Source organism: Athene cunicularia (genome assembly GCF_003259725.1).
Source record: "Athene cunicularia isolate RWA chromosome Z unlocalized genomic scaffold, athCun1 chrZ_part2, whole genome shotgun sequence".
Classification (NCBI taxonomy): Eukaryota; Metazoa; Chordata; class Aves; order Strigiformes; family Strigidae; genus Athene; species Athene cunicularia.
This window is the reverse complement of record NW_020799143.1, coordinates 20500783-20519915: the sequence shown is the minus strand read 5'-3', so window position 1 is coordinate 20519915 and position 19133 is coordinate 20500783. Positions and strand designations below refer to the sequence as shown.

Genomic DNA, 19133 nt, shown 5'->3' with positions numbered 1-19133 from the left:
ATCCTGAGCTTTTCCAGAAACTAAGGTAAGGCATTGGAGCTGAATTACAGTGACCTGCTGTGGTCACACATGGAAGGCTAATTCCCTGGGTCTCCCAATTGCCTGCCCCAATTTACTTCTGCACCAGAAAGAGGTGGGGAAGTCTTCTGTCACTAACTTCTTGACTTCTTCATGCAGTTTTGGTTTGGGGGTGCTCCCCATAGTGGATTTTAAAAAAATCCTCCTCCTATTCCAGACTTTTGGCCAACTCTTAAGAATCAAGGCAAAGGGAGAGCATCACATCCTGTTGGGGTTTTTTAACATAAAGCAATAAACATGGCTTAGTGTGAGTATCTGTGGTAGGTTTGACCTTGGCTGACTGCCTGATGACCATTCAGCTGCTCCCCTTCATCTCCTTAACAGGACAGGGATAAAATAGGATGAGAAATCTCATGGGTCAAGATAAAGACAATGAGATCATTTACTGGGTGCCATTGCAAAAACAGACTCATCTTGGGGAAGAGTAATTTATTGCCAATTGAAAGTATAGTAAGAAACAAAACCAAAACTTAAAACACCTTCCCCCACCCCCACCCCCCTTCCCTTCTTCCTAGGCTCATCTTCACTCCTTCATTCCTGACTCTTCTGCATCCTCCCTCCTCAAGTAGGGCAGGTTGGATAGAGAATGAGGATTGCAGACAGTTCATAAACCTTCATCTCTGCTGTGTGTTCCTCTTCACGCTGTTCCACTGCTGCAGCATGGGGTCCCTCTCCACTGGGATACAGTCCTTCATGAACTGCTCCAGCATGGTTCCTTCTCACAGGCTGCAGCTCTTCACAAACTGCTCTAGCCTGGGTCCTTTCCATGGGGTACAGTCCACCTGGAAAAGTCTGCTCCGGTGTGGGTCCCTCAGGGGCCATAGTTCCTGCCAGGAACTTGCTCCTGTGTGGGCTCTCCATGGGCTGCAGCTTCCTTCAGGGCACATCCACCTGCTGCAGTGTGAAGTCCTCCAGAGGCTGCAGTGCGGATATCTTATCAGGCGTGGTCCTCCATGGGCTGCAGAGGGACAGCCTCCTCCACCATGGTCTTCTCCATGGGCCACAGGGGAATCTGCTGCAGTGTCCTTCCCTCATTCCCCACTGATTTTGGTGTCTGCAGAGCTGTTTCTGTCACATTTTTCTTACTCTTTTCTCATGCCTGCTGCATAGCATTTTTTTACCTTTTCTTAAATGTTTTCACAGAGGTGCCATCAGCTTTGCTGTTTGGCTCAGCAGTGTCCAGTGGTGGCTCTGTTTTGGAGCTGACTGGAGCACACTGTTTCTGGCTTGGGAGAGCCACTGGCTTCTTCTCACGGAGGCCATCCCTGCTCCTTCCTGAGTTGCCACGTAGACCAAATATCGTAAGTCATGTTTCCTCCTACAGGGTATGCTAACTCCAAGCAGTTTAATGACAAACACATTAGATTGAATTTCCAAGGGGAAAAATGTCTATGATTCACCTCTAGTGTTTTGACGTGAAGTGTTCTTATTCTGTCTCTTTTCAGAGCTGTCATCCTATTCAGCTGCTCTACATGTTTCTTCACGTTTTTCCACAGTTGAATCCATGTGGGTCAGACAGAAGTCCAAAGTGGAAGTACTTCTGTTTCTCTAATAAGTTCCAAATTCCTACCTCTGTTTGCAATGCTCTCAAAAAAAAAAATAAAATCCAGGGTTGACCCTGTACTACTGCATGCATGAGCTTGTTGCTTATTGTTTGCAAATACTTTAGTAGTCACAGTAGTCTGCAGGTATTAATCTGCCACATATGTTAAATACATAAAAATTATAGTAGGTGACCTTCTGTAACAAATTAGTCCATTGAGGCCAGCTTCGCTCTTTCCTTACGTACCCACATACCCTCTTAGGCTTCACGGTTTAGAAAGTCATACAGGCAAAAGCCTCTTCATATTGTGACAGTGTTAATTTTCCTTTTTAAATATTGTCTTCCCTTCAACTATTATCTTTTTTTACCCTCTCCCCAGTTTTCAGTCAAGCTCAGAAAAATAGCCTCACTTTTCTCCCCAGTTGCTTGAATTCAAATGAGGTGATAACCAGTATGGATGAAACATCAGAAAAGCCCCTGCAAGCCTCTAAGCAGTTCTTTGTCCATTTTCACTTGTACAGTCCCCTGGGTTGCTGTCCATATACTTCAGTCCCAACCTTTAAAGAGATTGTGTTCTAGCTGCATTCTCACAGATAGTTGTACAGAAGTATGAGGAGCAACACACTTGAGTAAAATGGCTAGAATTTTGCACAGGCTTTTGATAGTCACTCACTTCCCTTTAAAGAACAACATATATTCGGTTTAAGTACATCATGCTTCTTTTGTGTATCTGTCTGCTGTTTAGCATGGAAGAAATTGTAGGGAAAGAGATTCTTAATGTCTACCAGACACACAATTATAAGGTTTTACTTCTGACTCTTAAATACCCCCTTGAATATATGGTAGATGAGTACCTGATTACTTGCCTTTGTGGTTTAGCTGCATTTTCTGGAATCTTGTTTGAAGAAGTGAAGGCTGGGTCAGAATGTGATGGATCCTTTGTGAATGTCTGGGGCTGGTCAACATACGAGTCTCATAGGTTGCAAAGTTTCCATGTTCTGCTCCTTGAGAGGTTCTAGCCAGTTTAGCATTTTTATATATGAGGCACATACATGTTGGCCTAATATAAAATAATCTTGTAGATTAAATGGTATTTTCATTACAGAATATCGATTGCTAATAAGTCAAGAATTAGCACCCAAATAAGGGTTGATAGTGCAATTGTGAGTAGAGGTGCTCTTCAGGTTTTTTGGAGTTCTCTAATACATATTAGAAAAAATATATTATTTTTTAAAACTGCTATTTTAAGTCAAAACTTTCAGAAGTAACTAGTTATTTTAAGGTGTGTTAAAGAGACCTGCCTTTTCTGAACACTACGTAGCCAGATAATGTACATGCAAACAGGAGGTTTGTGCTGAAAATCTTTGTCTGGTTTCTTTTTAACCTATGGTATACAGCAGCCCACTGGGAATATATTTTTTATTTCCAAACGAAATAAAATTTAGCTCCTTTTTTTTTTGATGTTGCCTGTCTGTAGGTGTGCCTTCCTTTCAGAGAAGAGGTTCTGGATGATGAAGCACATACCTGAATCAAAACACAAAATGGTTATAGAACATGGGAGTAAAGTCCAAAGCATCTTCAGTTCATTTAGAAGGAACAGTATGAACCTTCATCTTGCACAGTTCCTTCCATGAACTTAGGAACAGAACGCTGCATTGCAAAGATGAGATCCTTCAAATTAGTGTTAAAGCCAATGAGGGAATAAAAATTTGACTGTAATGCAGCTAAATTCAGTTCAAATGTTTCAGAAAGTGTTTTACTGAGAAGGAGAATGTGTCTGTTTACATGCAGGTTTTGGGGTGGGCTCTTTTTTCACCCCTTTGAATGATCAAGTTGTAGAAGTCTTAATTTAGATAGAACTTCTCATACCAGCTAGGAGGAATGAGTGAGGAGGGGTTATTCAGAATGAGTGTGATCAAATGAGAATTTTATTTTACTTTTTTTAAAAAAAGCAAACTTCAGTAAGTAGCTTTAAGATTAGGATGACTGAAGCAGTTTGCTTTGTACTTTTATGCCTCACACGCACAGCGTCTCTTGCAAATTCAATTATTTATATTTGAAAGACATCGGAAATCCAATCAGCTGGTGATGAACTTACCTGCAGTGGCCTGCAGATGTGGCTGAAAAAGTTAAGAGTTTCTGAAAGGAGCTATACTGATTTGATTTTTTTGTTGCCATTATCATCCCAGTTGTGTTGAGATCCAGAGTTCTGGAAGATGAGATACTTACCTATGAAGAGCACTAGCAGGTACATTTTCAGAACATAAGGGAAGTAGATTGAGAAGGCGAATGGACAGGGTAGCTCGATGGAGTATGTGCCAAAGGATTCAAAATAAGGCAGTGATATACAAATTGCAAATGCTGTAAAATAACATGGTTAAGTCAAAAGGAGGTGGAAGATCATCAAAAAGCTTCATATAAAAGTCAGTTACCTCTAAGGTATAGACAGCTGTATTATATGCTGAATTTACCACATCATTCATATGCATACGCGTGTGTTGTTTGCCTCTTGAGTTCAAGTTTTGTAGGCCTGAAGTGCTAATTGCTCTTAGTACTAGAGTTAGCAAGTATTTCCTATTCAGTAACAAGTTACGTTGCTCCTGTAGTTGCACTGCTTTCAGTATTACCTCAGTGGGCACATTTCCTGGCCTGAGTATGATTAAGCTGCTAAGTATGGCCTGAGCCAGTAAGGTCAGCCTCAGTGAGGGAGAAGGCAGCTTTGGGACCACTAATGTGGTCAGCCTGGAATGGGGGAATCCCTGTGTCTTTTGTGGGGATATTTTATTGCTTTTGATGAAAAATATGAACATTTTCTCATGTTTTTAAGAAACAAAACAAACCCACACACAAATCACAGTGAACCCTTATTAAGGAGAAAGTGCAGAAAAGAGAAAAATAGGTGACATCCAGGTTAGTATGAGAGTACATAAATATTCGCACTACTTTGGCAAATAAAAAGAAATATCTTAAACACAAATGACAATTGAACTGACCACATTTTCACTGAAGAAGATGAAGGAAGCAAGTCACTGGTGACTTTCTCATTTTCTTACCTTTAGCCAGAACTGAAAGGGGATAGAGTGGGATGCACAGTGAGAAATTGAGCCATGTCAGTGGTAGGTAGTGTATTCCCATCCTTGCTAACATGTTGTAAGTGTATCTGCAATAAGAGGAACAGAAGATGATCTCAGAGGGAATGATTATGTCTTAAAAATATAGTGTTGAAGAATCCAAGGGAATTGCACAAGAACTTGGAGCTGCCTATCTGAGATTTCAGAGAAATTCTGCAACAGTTTTGTTCAGGCTCTGATTGATGTCTGAAATAGATAGTTCATTATTTCAGAAGAGTTGCCTGGTGCTGCCCTGGAGCAGGCAGACAGCGATAACAGCTTTCCAGCCCACAGGCTGTGTATCCAGAAACCAACATGATTTCATACTGTTCCATCAGAAAATGGATTTAAGATAGGGATGTTACAACTGAGAGGGGCAGGCAGAATATGACTGTTGCTTGGGGCTGAGAAAATGCTGATTTGTGACTGCCTGAACTAGCTAATCCAGGCTAAACAGCAAGGTAATCACAGGTATTTAATCTTCTGTAGTACAGCTGCCCCTCCCCTGGACCCCAGAAGGGGTAGTAGGTGAAAAAAAAGCAGTTGTGCTCCAGTGTATTGCAATGTTTTATTCTTACTGTGGCTGTTACTGTTGCTCAGTGGGAGACCAGAATGCCTAGGACTTCAGTCTCCAAAGGTGAGCTAATCCTAGCTAGGATCTAAGTCTAAAAATGCTACATCTAAAGCTTAAACTAAAAATGGTACAGCAGCTTTCCAAACACTGGAGAAACAGGTCTGATTGCATTTTTGGTCAGCTGAAAGGCTTTTTGCACTGTGTCCTGCTAGAGATACAAAAATAAGAACATTTAAGCCACTCTTAGCTGTGACTGTTTCTGACAGATGGAACCAGCATTAAACAAGCTTTCTGTATTCCTTTCTTATTAATTCATTTGACTAATTTTGCATCATTCCTGGACTGTAGAAGAGTTTGATAGGCTATATATGTCCTGTCATCTCTCAAGTTTGCCCTCTGCAACCTTAGGATTTTTTAATTTTTTTATTACTATTGCTTTTAAGGCATAATCTCAACCCAATAGAAAAAAGAAACAGCTACTCCCTTGCTATACACCTTCTTAGGCTGTTTGTGGCATAGGCAGGGAAGGTGAATATAGAAAACCTTGCAGAATTTGCTCTTAGTATATCATTAGCCATAATGCACAGGATATTTATGTCCCTGAAGAACTATGTGGAAGAATTTGTAATACTTCAAGACTAGTTGGCTAAGGGATGGGATAGATTGCTGTACTTTCAGACGTGACCACTTCTTTTGAGATGCTAGGACATGACACAAATGCTGTAAAATAAATGAAGTAAGAATTCTACATCTGTATGAGTTGTACTCTGTGTTATTATTTGAATCAATCATTTGCTGCTGTAGCCCACAGTATCTTGCCTGTTAAATGGCCACTGTTACTGCTATGATGCTGGACTGTGTTCTTTAGCAATGATAGAAAACGATGCATTGATAGGACTATAACACACTGACAGATCTTTACAGCTAATATTGTTTACAGTTTTGGCCTCTCTTCAGCTGCACAGAACCCTTTCATCTGAGATTAGGTTGGACTATTTTAGCTTTACAAACTTCAAAAAGAAATGGGATGGAGCAATAATCCAAACACTCAATACAAGTAATAGTTTATTAACGTATGTAGAACAAATACTCTGAAGCTGACTTAAAATCTTTCTTAGTAATCCTACCTGACACTTTTGCTTTCTCAGATCTCTTTTTACTATGTACATTTCCTCTGCTGGCTAAATCCATATTCCCCAGTCAGTCTCCAAAGCAACTTACTTAAAAGAGCAGAAAGCTGTTTGAGCAGAAAGAAAAAAGATAAGGAAAAAACTTATGCTTCCATACAGAGGTTACTGTGAGGGCTATGTCTTGTTAAAATGCTTCTTAATTCCATGTCTTTCCTGCTGTAAATCTGCAAACTGAGGTCCTTAGAGGCTTTAAGTTCCATCTGAGAAACATTACTGACATTCAGAGACCAATGCAAAGTCAGTAATGTGGATTTGTCACCATTATACTTCTACCACCACCACCTTTCACCATACAAAAATTTTGAGGCCAAAATCCTCTGTAATATTCCTGTCCATTTTTCCTTGTGAGCCTTGTCCTTGCAGTGTGATACATACCCTGCTACACCAACATTCTCAGTTTCTGCAGCGGGAACTCTTGGCTTTTTGGAAAGCACGGTGCAATTAACCTAGAATAGTCTTTCTATTTTAGCAAGAAGTTCTGACGGTGCTGCCTTACTGTGCTGTCAATCTTGAAGTGAGATGTTAACAAATAAATAAATAAATAAATAAATAAATAAATAAAAGCAATAGGATTGTAAATCAGTTTAGGAATATTGCTCTTCCCTGGGAGCTAGCTGTGATTTCCTTCTAAATTTTTGTTAGAAAGGTCAAAGCCTTTGAACTACAAATGTTAATGCAGTCATTTACTTCTGTAAGTCACTCTGCCTCTCAGCTATGCAGATTTTTGTAAAAATCAGTAAGTAGCTTATAAGGTCAAAGCTTTTATTTAAAATGGATAATATGCTTTTCTACCAGTTTAAAACTAATGAAATGAGCCTGCAGTACAGTGGGGGTGGGATTCTGCTACAAGAATGACCTGTTTTCCCTTTGTGGTTTTGCTGTTGACTCCTTACCTGACCACATCTAATAAATTCCAAAGGAAAAATAAAACACACACGACATATTTCCCTTGAACTTCTTCCTGACTGTTGATCACGACAAATAAAACAATTACTCTCTCAGTGATCTGAAAAGAAAAAAGAATTGTGAATTCAGGGTATACCTTCTATAGCTCTCTTTTCTATCTATTTTGGAAAAAAAAAAAAAAAAAAAAGGAGGCCACAGGTGAATCCAGTTTTCTTTACACAAATGCTCCAGTGAATGTTTTGCTTCTTGACCCAGCTGGCCTCCAGCTCAGGGAACTGTAAACTGTTGGCTGCAGCATCATGGCTCTTCTATGGTAAGGGGCGAGGTTTGCTTGCCAACGGGGATGATGAGAGTTTGTACGCCAGGAAACCTGTGGATTAGCTGGCAGAGGTCAGGGGAGCAAAGACTTCTCCCACTGTGCCCCTGAAGGTGCCTGGAGGGCTGGTGGACGTAAGGTTCCTTGCTAGTAGGCTGCATGGGAGGCCATGGGATGCAGAGGGTCCTTGGGTGGGAAAATATGCCACACACTGCTGATCTCACAGTCTTTCCATAGCTTGGAGATCTGTGTCCCAAGAGGTATCTCTCATGAAAGATTTCCAGAAAGGGGGAGGAGGAAAAGTAGAATACTTTATGGGTTTTTTCCCATTCTATTCCTGGCTAGAAATGAGTTTAGTCTTACCATTTCATAACAACATTTGCCATAATATTTATGTCATAACATTTTTCTAGTAGTTGAACCTTATCCAACCCACAAGGTATGCCTTTACAAACTAGAAGATATAAAAGCAGATTAAACAGACAGTGTCTCCAGCTTAAAAAAAAAAAATACTTTGGCAATATTGAAGCTCAAGAAATGAAAAAAAAACTGTGTCTTTTTGCAGCTTTCTTGGACAAGTTTCCTATCAGTATCCATGCCCTGCCCTGCAAAATAAATGTATCTGTAATATTCAGTACTGCAAAGAGTTTCCTGTGCAACTCTCCCGGAACAGTATTAGTTCACTCAGATTTACACTCTCTTTGAAAGCACTGAAGGAGAAAACTTGCTTCTATTCAGTTGGTATGAATCAGTATAGCTTCATTGGGGGTTTTTTATAGCCACTGCCATCTCTTCCATAAGGCACCTTAGGCTTAATGATTTTATGGGTTAAGATGTCGAGTCAGTGAAAAATCATGCAATGAAAACAGATTAACAAGGTGGTTTTTATAAGCACAGTCATTCTTCTTCACTTGGTTTCCCCCTTCCCCTTACTCCTACCTTAAATAAGAACTTTGCATTTCATCAAGTTTGTGCTGTAGTTTTGCTACATAGTGTTTACTGGTTCCTGCACGGAACATTTTGGCTACAGAATTTTTTTTGAAAACCACATGTGTCAGATAAAGCAGCCATCACTTCACTATTCAGCAAAATTACGTGAGAGGATCTGGTTCCTCATCTTGAAAAGCACTGAAGGGCCAAGACAGATAAAAGTGGTCTTGCTGCCTCTCACCCTGCCCTGACTGTGATCTTGTGCTGCTGATCCCATTGGTCCCTAACTGAGGAACTGATTTCTAAGAAGGTCAGATGTTGACAGACCTCTGTAAGATGGGCCAGGAACAGAGAGTGAGAGGTAGTGAGTCCTGTGTTTGTACGCTGATGTTGAGGAACCTCACAAGAAAATGGGGGAACTGGAAGTGTTGATGCAGGATCTGAAAGCAGATACCACAGAGATAAGAGAAGCATGGTAGGACAACCATCAAAAGAGGGAAATCAAAACAAAGGTAAAAGCAGTGTGAACATTGAACTCGGTTGTGTGTGGGAGAGAATAAATAAAATAGAACCTGAGTTGAAATCATTTTAGTGGAGGGTTGTAAAGGAGTAAAGCATTGGTGGTGCGGGCATTTTGTTAGCAACCCTATAATGAGGTGGGATGTGGAGAGAGAGTTCTGCAATATTGTTAATATCAGAGATCTTTCAGGGAATTATCTGACCTAGAGACCAAAGCTTTATCACAACAGTGAAAAGGTGGCTGTGTTTTTAGATTTGAGAGCTGGCAGATTTTCCAAACAGTCAGTTGCTCTTCAAAAGTGATAGAAAACAGCATGGGTCAAGTGATCAGGAGCTCATCCCATTTCAGTGAGATAAAAGGATAAGCAGCAAACAGGTAGCTACCATCCAGGCCAGGGAGGGTGAGTGAGTGGCTGTGTGATGTTTGGCTGCCAGCTGGTTTGCAACCACAACAATGAGGATAGACTGGGGCATCCTACCTCTTCTCTATGTAAATCAGGAGGTTGCCTGCCTGCTTACCTTTATTACCCTTCAAGACATTGTGCTTTTTTCTTTCACCTTTAGATAACTCACACAAATTGAAGGTGGTGGCAAGGGTTAGTTAGAGTCTGGGGACCTTTTCAGCAAGTGAGAAGGCAGGTTGCTACTTGAAGAAGAGGAGCTTCCAGTAAATGTCTGTTGATATTGTCCCCCTACACACACATCTGTGTACGTATATACATGAAATCACGTACATATATATACACACATACATGTATACACATATATATAAAAAGCATGTGCTGCTGCTCAGCCACAGCTCATTTCTCCTACAGATCATCTGTCCTCCTCACATGAATGGAAATATGGTATTCTCTGTTGCTACTCTCTTGCTTAAAAAAATAAGCAAAACTAGAAGGCCTGTGTTTTCATGTTCATAAAAAGGAAGTATATGCTGACACCTCACAAAGCATAAATACAGTGGTTTCATTTTTCATTCCTTCTTGTTCTTTGTGTTAAAATCAAACTGGAATTTCCTTCCTCTCCCAGCACTGGTCTCTCAGAGGATACAGCAAGTTCTGTAGAATGGCATAAATTTCCACAAGGCAGCCTGAGCATTTGAAGCAAGTAAGTGAGACAGAGCAAATCAGACTAGCTGAGGTTAGGGCAGGAGAAGGCAGCACATTCACTTCCATTTTTTAATAACCGTGACTGTGCAGGATTGTACTTGGTACCTGAAACCCTTACATAGCTCTTTGATTTACTGACTGTTTAAAAAAAAAAAAAAGTGACTAAGTATTTAGATTAAGTTAAAAATTAATGTTTTTATTACAAAGCTATAGTATGTTGCTTTTGGTCTGGTAAATTCAATCCTCTTTGCACAGGATGAAGAACTGGTGTTTTCCACTGGTGGTTTTATTCACAAAAATGCATCTTTTCATACATCTTTCCTACTCTCTCCCTTGCTAAAGTACCAGTTCCATCAGCCTTTACTCCCTGGCCAGACTACTAAATTTAATTATCCTCTGTTTTGGCAACTACAATGACATGTGACACATTCTCCTGTTCTCCTCTCAATTATTCAAACTGCAAATGCCCTGAGAGACATCCCTTTACCAACTTTGTGACCCTCCCTTGTCTTCCCTTACTTCCTCCAAAGTATCCATCATACAGGTCTCCTCTCTCCCATCTTGTGACTTGGCCTTGGCCTCCCTAACCCTTCTCAGGTGCCTGGTGGCCTGAGACTTTGTCACTCAATGAAGCCATACTGAATGTTTTTTTTCCAGAAAACACCTCTGAGTTTGCTTTTCCACTACCTGTAAGGTGTATCTCAAAGTGTTCCTTGTAAATGCTACTAAACCACAATATTTGGCAGAAATCCTTCATTCAGACTGTGCTTAAATCTTGTCTCTGCTATAATGCCTACAAAACAACCAGCCACCACAGGGGTGCTTTCACGGCTTCTTTAGGTGGCATTACTTCCACCCATGTGCTTCCCTGACATTGCCAGAGCCACCTGTTCTCGCATCCTAGGATCACCTGAGATGTTCACTGTGGATATGCATGTGTGTGGATGTGCACGGCTGAGGGACGCATCTAGGGATATGTTTTAAGCTTGGAGTCAGAACAGATGGTGGCAATGCAGAACAGGGCAGCCACTATCAAATTCTTGCAGCTTTACCAGTGTCCCAACTATGCGCAGTAGTCAGTAGGCTGCAGTAAGGTAAGCATCTCTGTCTGTCAACAGTGCATTGTCGAAAATATATCTTCATTTTTTTTCCTAGGGAGGAAATTGTTGCACAGCACATGAAATACTGTTGTCACACAACTGCTTAACCTGCACTCTCACAGCTAAAGCAGGGCAACCCAAGGGAAAGCAAAGTCTACACTAAGAGTTTGTATACCTTGCTTGGACAGCATGAGACTACTGCTAAAGTCAAGGCGAGAGAGTGGTGTTTGTGGTCAGAGAACACTTGAGGAAAGAATGAAGTAAGGATCCAAAGCTATCTGTGTTTGGAGTCACAGTGCCGTATCGTTCCTTGACCCACTTTCTCCATGCTGCCCTGGAGAGCACTGTAGTAATTGCACTGCCCAAGAAAGGTCACAGTTTTCTTGCTCAGAATGTCCATTTCATATCTAGCGTCTTTTGTGGCAGCACAGAGCAGTGTTTATGCAGGCTTCCCTGATCTCTGCTTCTGTAGGGCTGGGTAAGAAAGGAACAGACTACATCAGGGCTGGGGAATGTGTAAACTCTGCCAGGACAAGCCTTGCTTTAATGACTGTTAGCAGGCTGCTGTTCTCATTTTTTTTTTTTTTTTTTTTTTTTTGCCTAGGTCAGTGTAAAAGCATGTAGATTTAGGCAGGGGAAGAGTTAATGGCATTTTGACAGATTTGCTACCATATTTAGTGAGCAGCATAAAAAACAGAGATCTGTATTAGTCAATCAATTTCTAATGGAGATTTTAAAAGAGGAACATCTTCACCCATGAGGTATGTCATTGTAACAAAAATGGGCTATCCAGAAAACTACAAACATAACTAACTACTCTTAATCTTCTACCTTCCGATTGCTGAGAGCAATACCAGTTTCACCATTATTCAAATACTAAGGATTTGAAAAGTTTGAAGATAAACTCAAGTCAACATTTTTACTTTTTCCAGCACATTAAGACAAATACCAAAACCTGAGACTAAGTCTCAACAGAAAACAAGAGTATGGTAAGGAAGATGTCAGAGAATGATCTTGCTTTCTGCTATAGCATGTGATCTTTTGGCTGTTTTTCTGCCTACAGCTGAAAATACACCCTGTAAACCCCTTAACAACATCAGAACCTCTGGATGTTGACACAAGTTGCCCATGTCTGGGCAGAGACCCTTACAGCAAGAATATGACCATTCTCCTTTCTTTTCTCTCCCAGCATTAATTATTTTTTGTCCCTTCATTTCTGAGTTCTTTTCCTACCGTACTCCATGACCACCAGCAAACTGTTTCAGGAGGCTTGATGTGCTGGTGGTTTTCTCACTGCTATCCCTTTGCTACCCCACAAAATCATGTCTTTTGCTTCTCTGCAAAATAAATATACACTTGTCAGTGAGGAAATGGTATGGAAAAGAATTAGCTACTGAAACTTACACTCTGAAATGTTGTCTTCTGGCCGTAAGCAAGTTGGCTGGGGAGGACGTATCCTCAGCCACCTATGGCACCCTAGAAATGGGGCCACTTATATGGACATCTTCCAGGTCCCTGCTGTGTGGGCTGGGCATGGAGCACTCACTATTCATTTTCACTTAAAAAAGAAAAAATTTGTGAGAGCACCTCTTTCCCAGCCTAGTTCTGAGAGCTCAGTTCCTGCAGTTAACAAACCATTAGCAGATTAAAGTGCCTGAGGAAAGGTGCAGGTGGACCATTCAAGGTAGTTCAGTCTGGGCTTGTCCCCAGGGGCAGCCATGGCTGAAGTGTGCAGGTTGTGGAAGGAGTGTCTTGAGAAATAGACTTACCTGCAAAAACCTGGGGAAAAGATGGCTCTTATCAATGCCAATGAGGATGTGTAGGATTTCCAACATAGATAACAACTGGCAAAGGCGCATTACAAGTCCTATGGAGTAAAATGTGTCGGCCAATGAATCTACAGGTAAAATGAAGATGAAAATTAGAGGCTGGTTATATGGTAAAAGCCCGGATGAACTACTGGGTTTGCTCTTGCCCTGTCACCACTGGAGATGACAAGAAATTAAATTCACACAGCACCAAACTTTTGGGTAGCAGAAGCAAAGCTTCGGGGAGGAGGTAGTCCATTCTCTGTGTGTGGCCCTGACACAGAGGTAGGAAGCTGAGAAAAGAATGGGATCCCCTGTACTTGATGCACTGGCAAACATTGTGCAGGATGTGTTGGTTTAGAGAACTGCTTTAGGATATTTCTGAATATGTAGAAATGCTGAGGAAATGTATGAGGAATGTCTAAACGAGGAGATGTGGAGTTCCTGCCTGTATCTGTACCCATGACGCTTCCTAAAACAAGCAGACCACAAAGCAGATATTTTATGTACCTACAACTGTCCACCGTTAAAAATAATTTTAAATTTCCAGCAACTAGTTTTCTGGTTTTGTGCCTTAACCCCAGGCAACAGAAAGACAAATATGTTGCACAGACTCATGCACAACAACCACAAAGATATTCCCTCTTCAATAGGATTAATATTCACCATAATGACTGGACCTAGTCACATTTAAGTCAGTGTCTAGTCAAATGTTAGGTTGACTGACAGGTTAGGTCAGTCAAATGTTACAAGTATGCTGCTGAATAGTAAAGCTCATTAGCAAAACAGGAGTTTCATTCTTGATATGATACAGGCAGAATGTAGGTACTAGTAGTTTGTTCATCCTTTTTAATGGATAAAACAATGTTTTTCTAATTGAAATTACAGCCCCTGGTATTGGTCGTACACCTATTTGGAATCCTAACTTTAATTTGATGTTTCTGTGTGTCACTGACTTTTAAAATGTTTAAGGAAAACACAGAAGGAATCCTACCTTTTCCAAAGGACAGGAACCTGATGATCATATTTGTAAATATCCAGGAATGTCCACAGAATTGCATTAAGTCATACACAAAGAGGTAGGTGTTCATGGTAAAGCTGTGGAGGTGAAAATGATAAAGCAAACTGTATGACTTACTACAACATTCAGGCTTTCTAACCTGTAGAAATCACACCCTGTTTGTTAGTATCGCAAAGGAAAACAGCTGAAATGTAAACAGATCAGTGAAAACTCTCCATGTCTGTCAGTGGTCACAGAGCAGTACTCTTCCTAATGGATCAAAGGCTCCTTTTGTTGGTATACCTAGGTTATGGCCCCCAACATTTTCTGAGTTTCCACCAGTGATGAAGGTGATCTGTGGTCATACAGTGAAACTTGTGCCTCCAGAGGAAAAATTAACTAAACTAAGACAACACTCAGTGCTGGATTCAAGCCTCAGCCCCTCAGCTTGGCTCTGCTTTGACAGTGCAGCCAGACTCGAGGAACCGCTGGGGTTGCACCCACCACAGCGCTGCTCAGGACTTCACAGTCTCACAGACACCAGCGCTGGGGTTTCTGCATCTGGGTGAAGTTTATCCTGTTCCTCCCAGAAGACATGCCTCTCGTATGCGCTCAAGACAGCTTAGAGTACAGTGCAAATAACTTGCAGTGTCTGCAGCAGACAGCATAGTTGTAAATAAAATAGATGAAGAAATAGAAAAGAAAGCCGCATTTCAATCTGCTTTTATTTGCAGTCCAAAGAATAACTGTCTTTTCCTTTTTTAACCAACTTGTTCCACAGGTTTTCCAGATAAACATTAAACTAGGGTCTTTGTCTTTCTGCACAGCCTGTGTTTCAAGTTGCATTTAATAAAGTGAATCTTCTCCTGTTGGAGCAGACTAACTTTTGTAACTACTCTAACCTAATTTTCATAGGTAATCTGAAAACTTCATAGGCTCTGGAGATGCTCAATTTCTCTTTCCCATGAATGTAATTTCTTCTGACTTAGCACAGAGAGAGAAGCTTACCTGTATTCCAGCTGTGAAAAGGATTGTCTACTTCTTTGGGAAAACAACTGGTTAATTTTGTACTCGAATTTATGTCCTGTGTTTGACCAATTAATTTCTTGTCCCAATAAGTAGTAAGACGTCTTTAAGTTTCCCTTGATCCAGTGTGTTGATGTGGTATGTCTCTGACTTCAAACTTTATTTGTATCTGTACATTAACAAACACAGTGAATTTCTGTGTTTAGAAATATCTAAATATGATAAATGCATATACTTCATTCCCAGCATTGGACCAAGACCATAAGACGCTTCTGTAAAGGAAGTCATAGAAAATGCCTTTCTTCCTCTCTTCCTGTGATGCAGGATTGCTGCTACTCATATCATCACTTCTATAAGCACAGAAATATTCATTGGCATAATTTACTTTGCAAAAGTCATCAGTGCCCTTTGATACAATGAAAATATAACATATGAGGACCTAGACAAAGGAATGTATTCCATAAACACTCCTTTTGTGAAAAATATGATTCTACTGAAGTGGACTAAAGTCCAGTGAGCTCTGTAAATATTCACCCAAAATCCCATCTGCCTTACTACTTAATGACACTTTGTTCTCCCTCATGGTAAGAAAAAAGATGGGACACCGTGCCTTACAAAAAGTCAAAAAATTAAGAAAATTGTACTGATTTAAGAAACAGACTTATTACTAGTTGGATAGGAATTACCGTAACAGGTATGAAAGTTACAGAAACGGTTAGAAAAATCTTGAGGCTTTCCAGTCAGCATGTTCACCAGTCTGATGGTCTGATACTGCCATGTGGGCTTTGCACAGGATGCAAGCTGAGCATACAGTTTCTCTCCTCTTCTGAAGTTTAGTTGGCTACATCTGTCTCTCATCCTCAGAACTTGTCTTTCAGTGATGTGGGGATTATTTTCTGAACTCATCCTCCATTGGTTGGCTAGAAAACTGTTGTCTTCACAGCTCTTGAACTGCCTAATCCTGGCTAAACAGGGCATGACCAAGAGGATGTTTGTAAACACTGCTTCACACTAGTGTTTTGGCAATGTGGCAGCCCTTGCATGTTAGAACTCATCATCTATAAAATGTACTGGCAACTACTGAAATACATACATACTGTTGGCATTTATGGAAAGCCCCATATTCCCAAAGCGTAGAAATGTGCTGGCAGGCAGTGTTCCCGTGTTACCTGGAAGACCGATCCTGGCCCCAGAGCTGTGAGCCTCACAGCTCTCTCATTTGGTGATGCTCTCCACTGCGTAAAGGAACAGCCCTGATCTCAAAATGCAGTTTCATTCTACTGTGTTAATCCCTGCAAAAAAGGTACCTAAGACCAAACAAAAGCCTTTGTCAGAAGTGAAGAACTCTGCAGAGGATAAAAGGTGATGTCCGTGTAATCAAAGGAAACTGAAATGTAACTGTTCTCTAAGATCTTTCTCATCCAAAGGCTGATCTCTTTACCTAGAGAACCAGAAACAGACTGAGGATAACTCATTTCACTGACTTAACATTTTGTATCACAACACAAAATTTAGCCCTCTGCTTCTATTTCAAAGGTCACTGGCAGAAGAGATGGGCTTTAATTAGATTTCCTCGGTTCACAGCAGGTGTCATTCCACATTCACCTCACAGAGTCTGCTTCTGCAAGCACCCTTGCAGACAAAACACTGACTAGCAATCCAACAGGTACCTGTTTAGTTCCTGACTTGCTGCCTGATTTTACAAACCTCACTTAGCCTCCCTGGTGCCTGATCTGTAAAATGGACTTTCTGCTGCATTTATTGCTTGTAGTGTGATGTGATTTAACACTTTCAAGTTGCTTTCATATGAAGGCACTGAGGGAGCACTGCACATTTCAGTAGTCTGCCTGCATTGATGACAGGAGAAACACACATGGGTCTTGCAGGAGAGAGACCCAGAAGACTGGACTTGCTCTCAGCGGTTTTAGTAGACAGTTCCATGTTACTTACTGTGGCTGATTTTATATCAAATACATCGCAATGCTAGGGAAGTATGCATCATATACAGGGCCAGCCTTGCTTAGTGGAAAGCTTTATCTGCTTTCTGTCTGGGCAAAAAGCCTAGGAAACTAGATGAAACCATAAGACTACCCAGAACTAGCATACACAGCAGCATGGTCCCAAATATCCTCTTTTCCTTTTTATTCACCAGCAGAGATTTTACCAGTGACAGTTTTAGCTTGCAAAACCTGATGTATTTCCACAGGCAGAAAGATCACATAATTGTTGCATTTTTATTATTTTTAGGTCTTCGGCGTGTCTCTGTGGTAGCTGTCATCAGACATAAGTATGGAGGTAGGTGCCCTCATTGTCTGAAGGGTGGTCAGGACCATGTCCCCCTTGAGCTAAGGTGACAGCACAGCAGTGGCACCCAGCTCAGGGCAGCCCTTGCCTTGGCTAGGTGTCCCTTGCAAGGTGCCAGGATGAAGGCTACAGTCGAGTCCCTTTCAGGGGGGTCCCACCCAGGCCTGCATGAACTGAGCCCTTTCGTACCTTTGGAGCTTTGGCACTCTGCTGCCTTCCTGTGCACCCATACTAGCTGGTCACACATGAGGAAGCAACCCTTGCATGGAAACCAGAGAGAGATTTTTTTTTTTTTTTTTTTTTTTTTTTTTTTTTCCCCGCCCCCTGCAGGAAAGGTCTGCTAAAAAAGCCCCTCTACTAACACAGTTTCCTTTTAAGTCATGCTGGTCTGAATTTCTACGCCCTCCCCCTCCCACCACCGTGACAAGCTGCAAGCGCTATAGCTCAGAAGAAAGCTGCTGAGAGCCAGTACAAAAGATGTACTTTTCTCTCACAGGCACATCCCACCCCAGGTTTTTTTTCCCCCTTTTCACATTTGAGTAGTCTAGGTCACTTGCACTCAAGAGATATTACCTGTTGCAGGGGTCGGATTGCTGCTCCTGATCTTTCTCCTTTTTTTCTCTCTACAGCTGCAACAGCTGTTTGTTAGGAGATCACCCCTCCTCTTTCCTCTTCCCCCACCCCATGACGTCACTGTATGTAACACTAAGCAGGAACAACACTGCACTTCCCGAGAAAGGAGTGTCTAGCTCCAAATATCTCCATTGCCCTGCTGCTCACCCAGCCTAGCCTAACCTAACCTAGCCTAACCTAACCTAGTCTAACCTAACCTAACCTTAACTGGGTTCTTGCTGCTGTACCAATAAGCTAGTCTGTAATTCCTATTAACTTTGTCTCTTAACCCAGAGCAGTATTTTGAAAAATCACTGGAGAGAAGAAATGCAAAATTTTAAAATTGTTCTTCTTTTCTGTTTAAAACATCAGCACTATAACAATGCTAACAATACTATCAAATGATAAGGAAGGTTGGGTGCATAGCATAAAAAGAGCACTTTAAATTATTTCAGATAGAGGAAAGAGGTTTTCTCTTCTTATCTAGAAACGTCTGTTTATTCATGCCTTTGTGAAATATGGGCACTACTGGCAGAGGAAATGTATGTGTGCATCCTAGTTTACTTCTACCCTTAAGTATCTGGGATATCTCAGCATAAATCAGATGAAGAAGAATGTCATAACATGTTTATAAAATCACTTCTGCCAATAAATAATTTTTTCCCACTGGCACTCATATTGACAGTACATCACATCCTACAAGTAGTTTTGAAATTTGATGTTGGGTCCAAAGAAGTCCCCAAGGATGTAATCAGCATAGGATGTTATGTGTAAGTACAAAAATTCTGGCGAATAAAATGTGCTACTGGGTCTCATCCCTGCTGTGAGTGACACTGAGCTCCTGGCAGGATGTCCTGGTTCAACTGGGATAAGGTTATTTCCCTAGCAGTGGGGAGAGGGCTCTAGCCTGGTTATTCATACCATGCTGAGGTCAGGACCATGCGCCAAGCATGGGAACCGTTTCCTTTGTGGCTTTTGTCTGGGGATGCATGTGCAACAGGCTGGCTG

At 41.2% G+C, this 19133-nt stretch overlaps 1 protein-coding gene across 2 annotated transcripts; it reads right to left on the bottom strand.

Annotated features, from left to right (window-relative positions):
* Positions 1–298: 298 nt before the first annotated feature.
* Positions 299–18232, bottom strand: HACD4 (3-hydroxyacyl-CoA dehydratase 4). 2 transcript variants are annotated; one of them, XM_026866434.1, is made up of 7 exons: positions 18087–18232; positions 14178–14281; positions 13145–13272; positions 7389–7501; positions 4675–4781; positions 3851–3982; positions 299–3145 (listed from the first exon to the last, which is right to left on the bottom strand). In XM_026866434.1, the coding sequence occupies exons 2-7, from the start codon at positions 14272–14274 to the stop codon at positions 3063–3065; spliced, it is 660 nt and encodes a 219-aa protein (XP_026722235.1). In that variant the 5' UTR covers positions 14275–14281; positions 18087–18232; the 3' UTR covers positions 299–3062. The 2 variants fall into 2 exon arrangements, with proteins under 2 accessions (XP_026722235.1, XP_026722236.1); XM_026866435.1 differs by lacking the exon at positions 18087–18232 and having other exon boundaries at positions 14178–14461.
* Between the last annotated feature and the right edge of the window lie 901 nt (positions 18233–19133).